The sequence below is a fragment of the Gymnoscopelus braueri genome (genome assembly GCF_963280865.1).
Source record: "Gymnoscopelus braueri genome assembly, chromosome: 10".
Classification (NCBI taxonomy): Eukaryota; Metazoa; Chordata; class Actinopteri; order Myctophiformes; family Myctophidae; genus Gymnoscopelus; species Gymnoscopelus braueri.
Genome location: NC_137611.1, coordinates 40,080,148 through 40,093,629, shown reverse-complemented (window position 1 = coordinate 40,093,629; position 13,482 = coordinate 40,080,148). Strand labels below are relative to the sequence as shown.

The following is a 13,482-nucleotide window of genomic DNA, read 5'->3' as shown; positions in this document are numbered from 1 at the left end:
TTCAAATGGGGGTCCCGCGGGCTAATAAGTGTCAATTTGGGGGTCCTTGACATGAAAAAGTTTGAGAACCACTGCATCACATGATCCGATCCTGTCCCCGCAGTGCCGTGTTCACGTGGACCAACCTGCTGGTGGTGGTGGTGGAGCTGGACGGCTCGGAGCAGGAGGCGTTGGACCTGGTGCCCCTCGTCACCAACGTGGTGCTGGAGGAGCACTACCTGATCGTGGGCGTGGTGGTGGTGGTGGACATCGGCGTCATCCCCATCAACTCCCGCGGCGAGAAGCAGCGGATGCACCTGCGCGACGGCTTCCTCGCCGACCAACTGGACCCCATCTACGTGGCCTATAACATGTAGCCTATTAGCTTAGCGTTCAGCGAAGAAGTGGATGTTTCATGGTTGGTGTTTGGACGCTAAGCGCGACGACGACAATGCAACAGACAAGGGGGGGGGGGGGTCGAGAAAGGACTGCCGGAGCTTGAGGCAGATTTTTGTCAGAACGTCGGGGAGGTGGAAAACAAACGCGGCCAAAGTGGGGACGGTTTTCTGGCAAGCGGAGAGCGTTTGGACAGGAGGCGAATGAGGACAATCCTAACCTAGTGCAGATCCTTGCTTATTGCTTATTTTGAAACCAAGTGTGGCTCTCACTTATATATTTTTATGTTAAATAAGTAAGTGTTCTCGTTTTCTGTTTTTAAAAACGTGCCCTCTAAGATGTAGGCTATGGGTATTTAAAAAAAAATTGAATATTTACACACACACACACACACACACACACACACACACACACACACACACACACACACACACATACAAACTGTGGCAAAAATTATATTTTATGTTTACCGTTTTTATGATATCAACCATTATCAAAGTACAGCTATGTTTTGATACAGTGGGGACGTATTGCAACTGTCCTTCGACGTTACATTGAGGTACTACATGTTTTGTGATGCGTTTATTTTTTGCAGTTTTTTTTAAACAAGTGTTATTTTTTTTTATTCAGCGCTAATGTTTGTTTTCTGTATCAACCGTCCTGTCTCCAGGAAAAACAAGTGTGCTAACTTCAAAACCACACCACAGCGGTAGCCTTAGACAGTTCTGTTCCATAGAATTACTGCTTTGAAGGAAAAAACTAACAAAACACTACATAATTTCATATCATGTAAGTATGTACAAAAAGAAAAAAACACCTTAATTAATTTATTTTGTTTCTCTTTTAAGAAGTTATATGAGGACACGTTCAAGAATGTTTTGCTCTTGAATATTTGCTAATATAAAAAAATTCAAAACAAAAAAGCATTGTATTATCTTGACTGAAATAGCACCACGTCAAGCATATGGATAAAATATGAATATATGAACATAGATCTATATTAAAAGAAGCCTAGGACCGAGGTGTCCGATGATGAAAAGCCGTATTGGAAATGCAGTAACTATTTCTCAGCTGCATGGAGTCTGAGAGCTGGTGAATTGAAGAGTTTCGCTCAAAAATGTTAAAGAACTCACTTTTGAGGAAAGGTTTTTGTCGTTGCTCAGTATGTGAAAATGGCAAAGCCTACATCCTCTTGAATGTAGGGCTGGGCAATATGCACACAATCAAATATAATATTTAAAATATTTTTGACCAAATGCGTCAATATCGCCATTGTGATGATAATATCGTATTGTGACTATAGCGACGTAAATGATTACAACCAGGAAAAGACAACCGTTATGCCATATCACAATATTACAATATCCAAAATCCCGACGAAATCTACAGCAGTCTGATATCACGATATCGATAACATTTCGATATATTGCCCAGCCCTACTTGAATGTTATTTGGAAAGCAAAATGACATAAGATAGAACTTAAGTAATAATTTCCTATGTCAGCTTTACATTAATGCTAGCATTTACTAAGAGTCAGCTGTCAGTCGATATTTCCTAAAGGGAGGAAAACTCATTTTAGAATGAAACTCTTCAAATGTTAAGTCCTAACAATGTACACATCATCTTCTGAAGGATTAAACAATTGTCATCAGTGAACTGTATTCCTCCACAAAGACAAACAACAGGAACTGTGAGTGGTAAAACCGAGAAGAAAACGAAGATTACTTCATCTCTTTGTCCGTCCAAAGGTGCAGATGGCAATATATATATTTTTAAGTGGCATTTATGTTTAAAATGTTCACTGGTAAAGAGATCTAAAGATCTTATTCATGACCTGTGAGCTTTAAAAACCCGCCAAAGATAGTTCCTGCTTTTTGTCCTTGTAGAGTTGTGTATTGAAGACTGAATTCTCCATGCAAGTTTAACAAACTGCTGTTTGTCTCTCATACGACGGTTTGGCGGTGCGGCGGTTCCCTTGAACTTTGTAAATATAAAATGTAAGTCCTCCATATTTTTTACATCCAGAGATTAATCAGGGCTCATACAGTGATGATGTCAGTGATGGGAGGAAAGACTGTGATTGAAATGAGAAAGGTGAATGGTGAATGAACTTGCTACCAGAGACCCCTTTAAATTCAGTGTTTCTCAACACGCGGCTCGGAACCTCACAAGTGGTCGCCATGACACAGGCTCTCCCGGGGGTCCAGACCTTAAAGACGAGCTGAAATGAAACGTATGGTTCTCACCCGTTTAGTGCATATCGTTGCTGTCGGGCAGAAACCTCTTATCTCCATATTTTAACTTTTTGTGTTTTTTTTTCATAAATGAATGCCCTACTTCATCATACTTCAGCGTCACACAAAAGTATCAAAAGTAGCAGATCCCCAAGCTCGAAAAGAACAGAATTTGAATCCTGAAAAGTAACACTTTTGGACATGGACAGGTTTCCACCCGACAGAGACGATATTCATGGTCATAATGGGGATATATTTAACAATAGATGCTCCAAAAGTGAGGGGGGAAATTGGTGTACGTTTACATCAAAAGTCCTGTCTTATTCGCTCCTGTCAAACACAAACCTCATGTGTGATTATGCCAGTGCAGGTCCTAACCAATTTAACCAATAATATTATGAAATACGTTTTCCCACAAAGGGCTATGATGCATTATGCAAGACACACAAGGGTGGTGCCCTTATCTCCGCCAGGCCGGAACGGCTAGGGGTTGAGTTTTCACCACCGTGATTATGTCTGTCTGTCTATGAGCAGCTAGGCCAATAGAAGAATCTCCACCCCAAATTTTGGAAATCATGCGCTTCATGTTTTGGCCTATAACTCTTGAACCGAAAGTTGTACAATCCAACATTTTCCCCCTGGATTCTTTGGATTATGATGCAATTTATAGGCCACTGCAATTTCCTCTTGACAAGATTGTCATAACACACTTTTTGGTAGTTCTGCAGATTTTGTCCAAAACGCACACAAATTGGTGTATCAATCAGATTTTTCACGTTCCATTCCAATTGACTTGGGTCCCTGGGATCATGTGACAATGACTTTCAAAGAGGGTTTTCATACCCCATAATTAATGGAATGCCCGTAATTAGATTAATAAAATGTGAAAATTTGCACCGTCCGTTATACAAGCTGTATTCCCTCCCGCAGTTTGCTCGTGTCCTGATGACCACCCCTAATGACTGACACAGCCTTGGTTAGCCAACCCGGACTGGCGGAGAACTGCTCTCCGAGGAGCACATTTTCCTAGTTTACCCTTTTCAACCCCATCGCTGTGATTGGCTAATGCACAGGCCCTGTTTCACGCGGAAATATGTTACAATAAGGACATGAAATACTCACAAGTACCATTTCAGTTCGTCTTTAAGGATAACTAACTTGGATAAGGGGGAACATTATATCTAGTCTAGTAATGTTGGGATCATGATCTCATGGAGAAAAACGTGGGTCCTGAGCAAATCAAGTTGAGAGAAAGACTACTTTAGAGTGTTGTGAGCAAGGTTGGTGTGATGGGATGAGACCTTCAATCTGTGAGAAGACGATGTGATTTGAGGTCGACTTTTACTCTTGGCAGAGAATGTTCTTGTTCAAACATGAGGATTTTTCTTTTTCTTTTCTTTTTTTTCTTTTTTTTTACAAAAAGGCACTTTCTTCACCGATGTTTGATTTTCTTTATCGTTTCTTTTATCAACAAAGTACTGACTTTTTTTTTAAAGGTTTTAAAAAGGTCTTATTTGAGTTGGCATAAGTTGTTCATTTTAAATAAATATTTCAAAGATTTTGACAATAAAAAAAAGAGTTGTTGGCTAGTTTATCTTGCACTATACTTTAAGGCTAACATCGAGGACAACAAATATTGTACTTTTTACTCCACTACAAGTACGTGTAAGCTTTGGTTACTAGTTATTACTTTTTTTTATTACAGATTTAAATTATTACAAAACATATACCACTTAAGCCATATTTCATACATAGGTTATTCGAAAATAACCATGTGGCACGTTGTGGGCTTACAGGTCTACTATTTTCGAAAAGGTTTGTCAAATGCTGAAAACTTTTGAGTAGGCCTACTTTGGTACTTTTAGTATATTTTGATGGCAGTGCTTTTGTACTTTTACTCAAGTAACATTTTGAACACAGGCCTTTTACTTGTAACAGTGTTTGTATTGCTACTTTTATTGTATTGTATCGTACTTCTTCCACCACAGCCAGAACATAAGTTCAAGCTTAAAGGAAAGGTGGCTCACTGTGTTGAGATGCTCTCATGATGTTGCCACGGTTGTGGGTTCAAAACCCCACCGTGGTTGTCCTGCTCTTTACTCCAATGCATGTTTTGAAGGATAACATTAAGACCAACCTGCCCGTGGAAAGTACCGTAGGGCAGGGGTCCTTGGACAGGTTCAAGGGGGTCCCCAGCAAAATGTGTAAATACAGCATCACAATAATGTTAACCACTTTATCCATTTATACATTTCATATGAAATAAAATAGCACATCTACAGATTTTTGAATGATATCGAAAATGTTTGGAAACTTTTGAATAGTTCAGATTTTTTTTAACGAATCTCTGCTGGGGGCCCTCGGCACAAAACATTTTCAGATGGTGGTACGCGGCCAAATACATGCTTTGGGTGCTTGAGCACCTGCCCCTTTTCCCCTTTTGTCCCTTTTTTGTAATGGCCTGCCCAACAAATAATAATAATTTCACTATCATAATTATAATTTATAATGATACTATACTATAATTATAATTATTATAATTCTAATAAAAATGAGCTGGCTGAAATCTGTCAGTTTGTTTAACTTTTCATCTAATCTAATGATGTCAAGTGCACTCCCACCCAGTTAACTTGCAGCTGCATTAAAAACTGAGACAGGCACTCAGCATGCATGGTAAGTTCACTCTCCCATCACCATATTGTTGCTTTTACACTTCACGTTTTGTGCAGATCAGATTAGCTAGAAAACTGAAGAGATGTGTTAATTTCATGAGCTTTTGTTAGCTTAGTTTGTACAGAGTAATTGTTTCCCTCTATTTCCAATCAATGTTTGCCCTCATCTTAAAGAGGCTGTAAACAGGAAGTACCCTAACCCTTTAATATGAGTAGGCCTATAAGCAGTAGCCTACTATGTATTCAATTTCTGAGCGTGTTTTCAGGTGAGGTGCCCCCCGCCCAGAAAACTGCTCTCAGCAGGACATGCCCAAAACAGGCCATTTACGTTTTGAGCTTGTCGATTGGCTACTTTTGCTATATTTTTTTAATATATTTTTTAAATCCTGAAAAGTAATAGTTTTGGACATAATGAGGTTTCCACCCAACAGAGACAATATATATTATGTATACATAGCAGAGGCACAGAGTAGTAGAGGCAGTGACCACAAAAGCTTCCAAAATTGCACAATAGTAAATAATAATTTAGAAGTATACACTATACACGCACGCACTCACTAATGCGCGCTCTCTCTCTCTCTCACACGCCCTCTCTCTCTCTCACTCACTCACTCTGCACACACACACACACACACACACACACACACACACACACACACACACACACACACTCACACAAAATGTCACCTGCTCACGAAAGGCAAAATATTTAGTTTTGCTGTCCTTTCTACCAGCATTGTGAGCTTGTAGGTTGGCTATTTTCGGTTCTAAACAGGGCGACCGCTACACCAGCGGTCCAGGCCAAAGAGCAGGTGGCTGCTGACAGGCTGTAGCGTGAGACGGTCTACAGTATATATGCTTCCCAGAGTGCCTCGCTTCATGGTGCAGAGGAACCCACTGATGGATGGCTGCTCTCCATGTCCACACCCATACTGTACAGTAGCCTATGTATGTACAGCACTCTCTGCTGGCATGGGATTAATTGTGCAATTGTTTTAAAATGTTGTGATTATCCTTATGTGTTTGATGCAACCTGAGTTAAATTCACTGTTACACATTCACATTTATTATTTTTATATTGTTTTGTTTCATAGTCTAATAGACGTCTATGACTTCTTTAAGGGTTAAATATAAATGCAGCTACAACAATGTTTTGCAGCTACACACTATTATGCTAAACTCTAGACTCTAGAGTTTAGCATAATAGTTTGTTATAATCAGTTTGTTATAAGAAAACAGCCTAAACTCCTTTTTAACAATCCACAGAAAAGAAGGGCTGTTGTTTTGCACTTACTGAAGTTTCAGTCAGAGAGAGAGAGAGAGAGAGAGAGAGAGAGAGAGAGAGAGACGGGGGGGGGGGGGGGGGGGAGAGGAAGAGAGCGACCACTACTTAAGATCTATGTTGCCCTGTCTGTGACAAGTCTATCACAGCCACTGTGACAGACTACACCACTACTACTACAGCTGTCAACATGGCTGTAAACATTGAGCTTAAAACTCTGACTGAAGCTGAGGGAAGAGACGATCAATCACAGAAGCAGTCTGGTAAGTACAGTAGGCTATTAGAGCCCCAGAAGTGTGTTTATCCTGACAGTGCATTTGATTAAAATATAGGCTATCGGCTGGGTCTGGCTGCTATAACAATTGGAATCCACTTTATCTGAATGTTTTCATCTTTATGTTAATGTCCTCAATAAAATCAGAGTCAGACAATTTTTTTCAGTGGATTCCTGGAAATCAACGACCATTGAATTTGAAATATTCTATTTTATTTGCTTTTATTACTTTGGTATATCAAGGAGCTTTAAACCTGCAGTGTGCAAGCATCCATATAGTAGGTCTAGGCATATTACCATCCTGTCAGCACACAAGATGCACTGTATGGAGAAAGTGTGCTAATATGTTTGTGGAAACAGTCCCTATAGTATTAACACACTTTACTTTGTAACACTTGCTCATAAGGTACCCGTAATTAACGCTTAATTTATGATTACTTAATACATTATTTAAGCGTTAATTAAGCATTAATTAAGCATTAATTAACATAATTAGTTAATCATTAGTTTACAGTTACTTAATACATGAATTACAAGGAATTCATGATGAATTCATGCGCTTAATTAACGCTTAAATAATGTATTAAGTAATCATAAATTAAGCGTTAATTACGGGTACCTTATGAGCAGTGTTACCCTTTACTTTAAGTCCAAGGAACTTTCTCTGAAATTACCGGTTTCTTAGGGTTCAGTTCAATGTGCTTTCAAGCTAAAATAAACCACATAATAGCCTACATTTATATATAATGTACTTTGTAGGATTTTCAAACAGTTGACACTTGACAGCGTGGCACGTATATACTGTACTGTAGGCCCACTGTCTGGTATTGTATTCTCAGATTCAAGGTAAATGTGACAAAAAATGTGTGTGTGTGTGTGTGTGTGTGTGTTGTTGGTGGGTGTGTGTGGGTGCGTGCGTGCGTCTGTGTGTGTTCTCCAGTGAAGGCCAAATGGTACCGTCCATCTGGAGTTCGTGTTGGCTCCCGATACCTTGCTGTTGCTGTATTTCTCCTCTTCGTTGTTGGTGGCCTTGCCGGTAAGTGTCATATTTCATAGAGATAGCCTACATTATGATGATTCAACGTATTTTTTCCCCAATACCCCATACAATGTTATCATTAGTAGTACTACTAGAAAAAACGTTTAAATAATGTAACACTTTTTTTTACATCTTTTTTTCTTTTCTTTTTCCTATCTTGTCTGCTCCTCAGTGTCTCCTCATCGGCCTAAGTATAATCTCACACAGGACTACAGAGTTGGTGTTGTGGGAGGTGACGTGGTGAATGACCCCACCCGTTATACCTGGATGGTAATTTTCAATCTATTTGTAAAAATGAACACTGATGATTTTACCAGAGTATTCCCAACCTCCTTTAAAAAAAAAAACTTTAAATGTTCATTTTTAAATAATAATCTGTCTGTCTGTCTGTCTGTCTGTCTGTCTGTCTGTCTGTCTGTCTGTCTGTCTGTCTGTCTGTCTACTGTATCTGTACTGCATACTGTGTGTCTTAAAATACTGGCTATGTCATACAGCACAGCTAGTGCCCAACAGCAAATTGTTTTTGAACTCTGTTAATGGCTGGTCATTATTTATTAAGATTGATATGATAGTCATGTCTTTGACTGGAACCGTATATTTGTTTCTCTCAGGCTTCTCTTCAGGAGAAGCAGATGATTCTGCTGAAATTCGGTCCCTGGTCGCACATCTGTGGAGGAATCCTGATCAGGCAGGACATCGTGATGACCGCTGCTCACTGTGTGAACGAGATGAAGTAACATACTGTTTACATACTGCACTGTATGAAGTGCCAAACTACACTTTATTGGCCATCGAGTTACTGTGTGTCATTGTAGATTTTAGCTATATATATATATATATATATATATATATATATATATATATATATATATATATATATATATATATATATATATATATTATATATATATATATATATATATATATATATATATATATAGCACATTGGTTGGCTATTCAAAAATAGCAGATATACAAGCTCATGGCGCGTCACTTCGTGCCACGGCAAGAGCTTGTATATCTGCTATATTTTTTTTAATTCGTGAAACTTTGTGAGAATTCTTTGAATATATATATATATATATATATATATATATATATATATATATATATATATATATATATATATATATATATATATATATATATATATATATATATATATATATATATATGTGTTTTAAAGCGAACACTTATAACTCAAATTTGTGTGGGGGGGGGTCCCTGGAACAACATATTTTGAGATGGGGGCCCGCAGCCAAATACATTAATTTTGGGGGTCCTTGATATGAAAAATGTTTGAGAACCACTGATATAGTTTTTCTGAAAATTTTTAGATTTAGACGACATTTGTAGAATCGGCCTCAGTTCTTATTAATGGGTTAAGAATGAAAAACATGCTTTGTGCATCTTTTGTAATAAGGCCCTCACACATGCGAGTGGTTCTTGGTACCCATAAGCTGTCAGTGCCAAGAACATCTTCAAGATCAAACAAGTGATCGTCCATGAGGACTGGAACTGCCCCAGGACACAGTGAGCAGACACACTTTATTTAATGTATCATAGATTTCAAGATTAATATATATTTTTACCATTCATTGTTTTATTTCTAATTTATGGCAAAAAAAAATAAAAAAAATGAAAAGATAAATGGGTTGAGAAGTTAAACTAAAGCTTGATTTATAACCCCAGTGTCCCTATTCTGGGGCGAACATTCAGCAAAAATGTCAGATGTACAAGGTCACAACATGCCACAACATGATGCCTTGTAAGCTTGTAGATCGGTTATTTTCAGCAAATATATATATTATTGTAGAGCGAAAACAGGAGGGGACCTAGTATAGAGCCCTGGGGGACTCAGGTCAAGTAAATAGTGTTTAAATAGTCTGTTGTGTTTCATTTACTTTTGGGGTAGAAATGACATTGCCCTGCTGCAACTCGACCGCAAGGCCACCCTGAACAAAGGCAACATCACGCTGGCCGCCCTGCCTCCTTCTGGAAAGAGTGTGCCCGACGGCACTAAATGCGACATCACCGGATGGGGATACACTGAATGTAAGTTTGATACAATATTTAGAATTAAAATGTTAAGGTTTTATCAACTTGTGTGTTTTAAAATCAGGCTCCTACCTCAGATGATGACAAACAAAATGACAAAGAGGAAGTGCACCATGTGATAGATACTGTATGGTAGAGTTGTTATTGCATAGTAGACTAGACTACTATAGTAGTAGTAGTAGTAGTCGTCAACTAAATAGATTCTTGAACATTTAACTTTCCTAAATTGTACTGTTTCTTTTCTGTGTCAAAAAGGGAAAAAGAATGGAAAAGTATCTGACAAGCTGAGGTATGCGCTACTTTGTGTGATTGGGAACCATGTATGTTCCAAAGTGGACGACAAGCGTCATCCTTGGAATGACAGCATGCTGTGTGCTGGAGGGACCAGTGCTAGATCTGGCTGTAACGTGAGTGTCAATACAATGTCATGGACAAAACAATAATACAATATATTTTCAATGATTAGGGATACAAAGGTGCAAAATCTAAAACAAAAAATACAAGGAAACATCACAGATATCCTAAAGCAGCGTAAAGCAATAACTTCAGGAACTCCGAAGCAACAAGAAACAATGTTCTGTAGACATCTTTTAGACAGATTTCAGCGCCTATGAAAAAATAAGAACAACATTAAAGGAGGAAACTAGATGTACCCCAATGAGCATTAGCCTACTTCTACTTAAAGACAAAGGTCTGTAAGAAAAGTCATAATTTAGTCCCCATGGCTGCATTGTATCAAGTTGATCCATCCAGAACATTTCTCATTGGCATAGTACCTTCACATAATGGATGGAAAACCATGATTTGCTTCAAGATAGTGTTCAGCCATATACAGTATTCAATATTGCCTGTGTATTGCAGTTTTGTGTTCAGGAATCCAAAATTGTTGAAAATGTTTTAAAAGGTAGAAAAAAAAATATAATTGCTTTTTAAATCACATAACCGCCTCTGGCATGTGTTTCTGTTACTTTATCAGTCAATGACCCTTGTGGCTTCATATTTTGTATTTATGTCTGCCTAGGGTGACTCTGGCGGCCCTCTGAACTGCGTGGTGGACAACAAATACGTCGTCCATGGTATTTTCAGCCGGACAATTGCTGATGAATGCAACATTGCCAATAAGCCTAATGTCTTCATGCGTACCTCTTCTTTCATTGACTGGATTAAGAAAGTGAGTATTAAGTAGCATAACTGATATAGAATGTTTTATGAACCCCCCGCATTAGTAGAGAAGCAATGTCATATGCACTCAAATCTACATGACAGTTTGAGGATTCACATTTTCAGTGCCACTCAGTGCAACTCTTGAATCTAAACGTCTTTCATGGCATTTCCACTATCTTGTAACATGTGTACAATTAAATTATTCTTGACTAAATGAAGGTCTATTAGCAGTTGTGGAATTTTTTACTTAAGTAAAAGTATCAACACCACAATGTAGAAATACTCAGAAATAGCAGATCTACAAGCTTGGTGAACTTGTAGAAGTATATGTAGGGTTTAAGTGGTTAATGTATGTTTTGTAATAATATTCAACATTTTCAAAGTAACTAGTAACTAAAGTTTTCAAATAATTGTAGTGGAGTAAAAAGTACAGGGTAGAAATAAAAGTATTGAAATTGGAAATGTTCCAGTAAAGTAAAAATACCTCAAATTGTACTCAAGTACAGTACTTTACACCACTGATACATCAACACATAAATACATGTCTTTCTCTTTGTTTCCAGAATATGCCACCGATGCAATGATGTAACCAGCAGCTGATGAAACCAGCCGCTCGCTTGCTCAACCGTACCTGCTCAAGAAAACACATCACACCAATCCTCCAATATCTTCACTGGCAAAATATCAATGGTAAAATATTTTACCATTCAAACAGTCAACTTTAAAATACTCCTCACCACCTACAGTGCAAGGTGCTCAACAACCTGGCTATCCCCTACCTCTCCAACATCACGTCCCCTCTCACTCCCTCAGTTCTGGTGATGCCAACCTCCTGTAAATCCCCCGGACCAGGCGCCAAACCTGGGGTCATAGGACCTTTTTATCGGAGGAGCAGGTCAACATACTCAATGGTCACAGGACTGTTCTATGTTTTATGATGTGGTGTTTTAAAAATGTTGAAGCTTGTGAAGCTTTACTTCCATTTCTTTGCTGCTCTAACTGAAAATGGCAATTGTCCAAAGAAAAGTGATGTTTGTGTCAAGCTTTGCCTGACGTTCGTGCCGTATGGTCAACAAAGGCCTAATCTGAAGAGGGAAAAGGCCATAATATGAAGAAACATGTTAATAGATGGAATAATTCAATTCAAATCATTTTGTATTCTTGCCCTGGATGAAAACACAAAAAGAAAAAGTTCCATGTTCTGAACAATGTTGTTTTTTACGGAAGTGTTTGCTACATAGCTATATGCAAAGATCCTCAAACAACGAACAATGATGAACGTGTTGACACTGGACTCCTTTTGTCTTATGATTTTAGTCCTCTCCATTCTAAATAGTTCTTTACATCAGTAGCTGTCTTTTTAAAATATGTACACTATCAGTAACCCTTTCTTTTATTATTACATATACCCTCATTTGTGACATAACACAATGTCAGAAAGGCCCCTTGTATCTGCAAAGCTAAGAAAACTGTCAAAAGTCAAAATTATACTTTTTGATGATGGTACAGTGATGTAATAACTGCAGTAATGTAATTTTTGCAGTAAATAAATATATATAGTCTGCGTTTTACTTTATAGATTGCATTTGTGCTTCAAATTCATCCTTAATATGTGATAAAAACCACTGGAAATTTGGTTATGGAGACATCCGTCTTAAAATAAAAATGTACATGTGGTATCAAAGTTAAGTGTCTTTTTAAATCCATAGAAATCTGAGTGAAAATAAAAGCACAGAACTCAACTCAGAAAACGAGGATCACACTTAACGAAAGACAAATCTTACAATAAATGCATGGAATCCCTGTACATATTAGTAGGGCACTTTAGAGGCTCCGTGAGCACCCCAAAAACACATCTCTGTAACCTGTTTTTTTAGGACCCTAAAGGTGTCTAGTTATGATTTCTTCTTGTTGCCGTTGTCAACTAATGTCCCATGGGGTTTATTTTTAACCATTTCTGACACCTACCCCCAACCCAAACCATAACATGGAGATAACAGAGAATACCATAACTCTTGAAGTAAACAACATACAGCGACAAATGAACACATTTTTCTATATCATTTTGACCCAAGGAATTCATTAAAGTGGTTATTTTAAAGATTCAAGCACATCTTCACTCTATTTCAGGACATAAACAGCCAAAAACTAGCAGAACATTTTCAAATCACAATTATCACATCTATATTTCTCTTTGTACTAAACTTTTAAGGTGTATTCTTTTTTACCACATGTTTTTTAGGACCTTTATGATGTCTAGTTAAGATTTATTCTTGTTGCCCTGGTCAAATAATGGCGCATGGGGTTCATTTGAACCCTTTCTGACACCTATTCCCAATCAAACCATAAAATGGAGATAACAGAAAATACCATAACTCTTGAA

At 38.0% G+C, this 13,482-nt stretch overlaps 2 protein-coding genes and 1 long non-coding RNA gene across 3 annotated transcripts in view; all 3 read left to right on the top strand.

The window, feature by feature from the left end:
- Window positions 1–4,020, top strand: part of LOC308094349 (disco-interacting protein 2 homolog C-like) — a 297,759-nt gene extending 293,739 nt beyond the window's left edge. Inside the window, 1 exon segment of the mRNA XM_080440954.1 lies at window positions 104–4,020. Within this exon segment, the coding sequence (XP_080297080.1) occupies window positions 104–356 (253 nt within the window). The 3' untranslated portion in view covers window positions 357–4,020.
- Window positions 4,021–6,688: 2,668 nt separating this feature from the next.
- LOC308093186 lies at window positions 6,689–8,157 on the top strand. Its single transcript, XR_013933862.1, has 3 exons — window positions 6,689–6,827; window positions 7,779–7,874; window positions 8,050–8,157. It is a non-coding gene; the product is annotated as an uncharacterized lncRNA (long non-coding RNA).
- Window positions 8,158–8,509: 352 nt separating this feature from the next.
- On the top strand, window positions 8,510–12,037 carry LOC308093567 (elastase-1-like; the record flags this gene model as incomplete). Its single annotated transcript, XM_080439900.1, has 6 exons — window positions 8,510–8,610; window positions 9,345–9,410; window positions 9,793–9,932; window positions 10,191–10,342; window positions 10,957–11,106; window positions 11,846–12,037. 6 exons carry the CDS (start codon window positions 8,510–8,512, stop codon window positions 12,035–12,037), a joined length of 801 nt encoding a protein of 266 aa, XP_080296026.1.
- Between the last annotated feature and the right edge of the window lie 1,445 nt (window positions 12,038–13,482).